Raw genomic sequence first — 2,195 nt, 5'->3', positions numbered from 1 at the left:
GGAAGGAGGAGGAGGTGGTGGAGGTGGAGGAGGGGGAGGGGGAGGAGGAGGGCGGAGAGGGAGGGGGAGGGCTGAGAGGGAGGGGGAGGGCGGGGAGGAGGAGGGCGGAGAGGGAGGGGGAGGAGGGGGAGGGCGGAGGGATGGGCAGGAGGGGGAGAGGGGAGGAGGGGCAGGGGGGAAGGGGGCAGGGAGGGGAGGGAGGAGAGGAGGGAGGAGGAGTCAGGGGGGGAGGAAGAGATTAGAGGGGGGAGAGGGAGGGCAGGGGGAGTTCCGGGCACGACTACATGGAAGATGGTGCTGCAGTGGCGTGGGCGTGGGCAGGTTCACGGTTGGTTTGTTTTGTTCCGCCCCGTCCCTCTCACCTTCACTCCCCCTTGTGCTGCCCTGTGCCCCCACGATTGCCTACCGTCGATCATTCCCTTAGCTACCGTAATCATGCATGCAATCCCCGCCCACGCACCTTGGAGGTGAAGGGCGCCAGCTCGTCAAAGTCGGTGTAGTGGCTGAGGTCGGTAGCGTGGTGGACCTGGAGGTGTGTGCGTAGGGGGGGAGGGGGTTGTAAATACCAGCCCAAACTAAACCAAAACCAGCCCAGACTGAACGAGCGGAGCACAAGCAGAGGGGGGTTGAGGAGGCGGCTGTAACGATGAACACGGGGATGAAACAAGTATAGACACATTTTACACATTTTGTACGTATTTTACACATTGTAGATTGTCCCCGTGTGCTTCCCATCCCCACTCCCCCTCCTTTGCATTGGGTTTGGTTTAGTTTCTGCTGGTATTAACAACCCCCTCTCCCCCTATCGCCGGCGCCGCTCGCCCTGCTGCTCCGCGACGCCTCGGCCCACATCCCATAAGTATTATCGCTCGCAACTAACGCCTCTGCCTGCACTCCCGTTTTCGTTGGTTTTGGTTTAGTTTGGGCTGGTATTTACAACCCCCCCCTTCCCCACTCCTCCCCCACTCCTCCTCCGCACCTGGAACAGCACGTCCCGGTACAGCGGCAGCGGCCGCACCCGCACCATCTCGGGCCGCAGGTACCTGTGCGCGGGAGACACACACACACACACACATACACATTCGCACACACATATTCACACATTCATATACACAACACGGCCCGGTTTAGATTGCGCATTGCGCGGGAGACCAAGGCGTGGGGCGGCGCCCGCGCAACACCGCGCTCAGTCGTCACGGTGAGGGGTGGAGGAGCCGCGGTGATGCAGTTTGTGAGGCGGTGGCTGCGGCAACAAACACGTGCACCTAGCGGACAGCTGCTGCCACAGCCCCCGCCACAAGACGCACGTGACCAGTGGCAGACGGCCCTGTCCTTGCGGCGCGTGCGGCAGCTCCCTACACCATTTCCCACCGTAATCACTCCTCTTCGCCAAACCACCTGCCTCTCCCTCCCCCGCCCCGCCTCCCCCCAATCTCCCCAATCACCCTCACCCCCAACTTGCACCTGTTTCGCCTCTGCCCATGCTCCGCTCGTTCGACTTGGCTTGTTTACTTCTGGCTGGCATCCTACAACCCTCCATCCCCCTCACAACCCTCACCCCCTCCCACTCACTTGGTGGGCGCTGTGCCCGGCCTGTCGCTCTCGCTGACCAGCAGCACGGGGTTGGCCGCCTCCTCCGCCAGGCGCTGCTTGTCGTAGCCCAGGTGGGCTGGGGGGGGGGGGAGGGAGGGAGGAGGAGGAGGGAGTCCGAGGGGGGGAGCGGATACCGAGGGGGAGGGAGGGAGGGAGGAGGGAGGGAGGGTGGAAAGGGTGCCGAGGGGGTTCGCTCCTAGTACGGAACCCTCCCTTGGTTTGGTCAACGCCGCGCAACAGTGCGCCACGCTCACATATATACACACACACATACCGTACACACACACACGCAAAAGCGGGCACACCACCCTCCGGCTGGTGGTGGACCACCACCACCACCGCTACCGAAGCACTCACCCAGCACCTCCTTGATCCTCTCCAGCCGCCGCTGCAGGGGCTGGTGCGTTACCACCCGGCACAACGCCCGGATGAACTTGTCCAGCACGCGCGTGCGCTTGTGCCTGTGCGGGCGTGTGTGTGTGAATGTGAATGAAGGGTGCGGGGGTTACATTCATGATCATTCAAGGACTGAAGGCGTAGCCAGGAACAGTAATAGGGGCGGGTGGGAATCAAGGGTGGAATGCGGGGGTGCCGGGGGTGGT

At 63.0% G+C, this 2,195-nt stretch overlaps 1 protein-coding gene across 1 annotated transcript in view; it reads right to left on the bottom strand.

The window, feature by feature from the left end:
• Positions 1-460: 460 nt before the first annotated feature.
• CHLRE_49g761347v5 (uncharacterized protein) overlaps positions 461-2,195 on the bottom strand; it is a gene marked incomplete at its 3' end in the record, with an annotated part of 10,157 nt that continues 8,422 nt past the window's right edge. The window contains exons 14-17 of the mRNA XM_043073065.1: positions 1,951-2,054; positions 1,573-1,669; positions 980-1,043; positions 461-526 (exon numbers count right to left, since the gene is read on the bottom strand). Of these exons, the coding sequence (XP_042914009.1) occupies positions 461-526; positions 980-1,043; positions 1,573-1,669; positions 1,951-2,054 (331 nt within the window). The remainder of the gene's footprint in view (positions 527-979; positions 1,044-1,572; positions 1,670-1,950; positions 2,055-2,195) is intronic.

The sequence above is a fragment of the Chlamydomonas reinhardtii genome, assembly GCF_000002595.2.
Source record: "Chlamydomonas reinhardtii strain CC-503 cw92 mt+ unplaced genomic scaffold scaffold_49, whole genome shotgun sequence".
Classification (NCBI taxonomy): Eukaryota; Viridiplantae; Chlorophyta; class Chlorophyceae; order Chlamydomonadales; family Chlamydomonadaceae; genus Chlamydomonas; species Chlamydomonas reinhardtii.
Note: the sequence above shows the minus strand (reverse complement) of the source record. Positions and strands in the feature narration are given on the sequence as shown.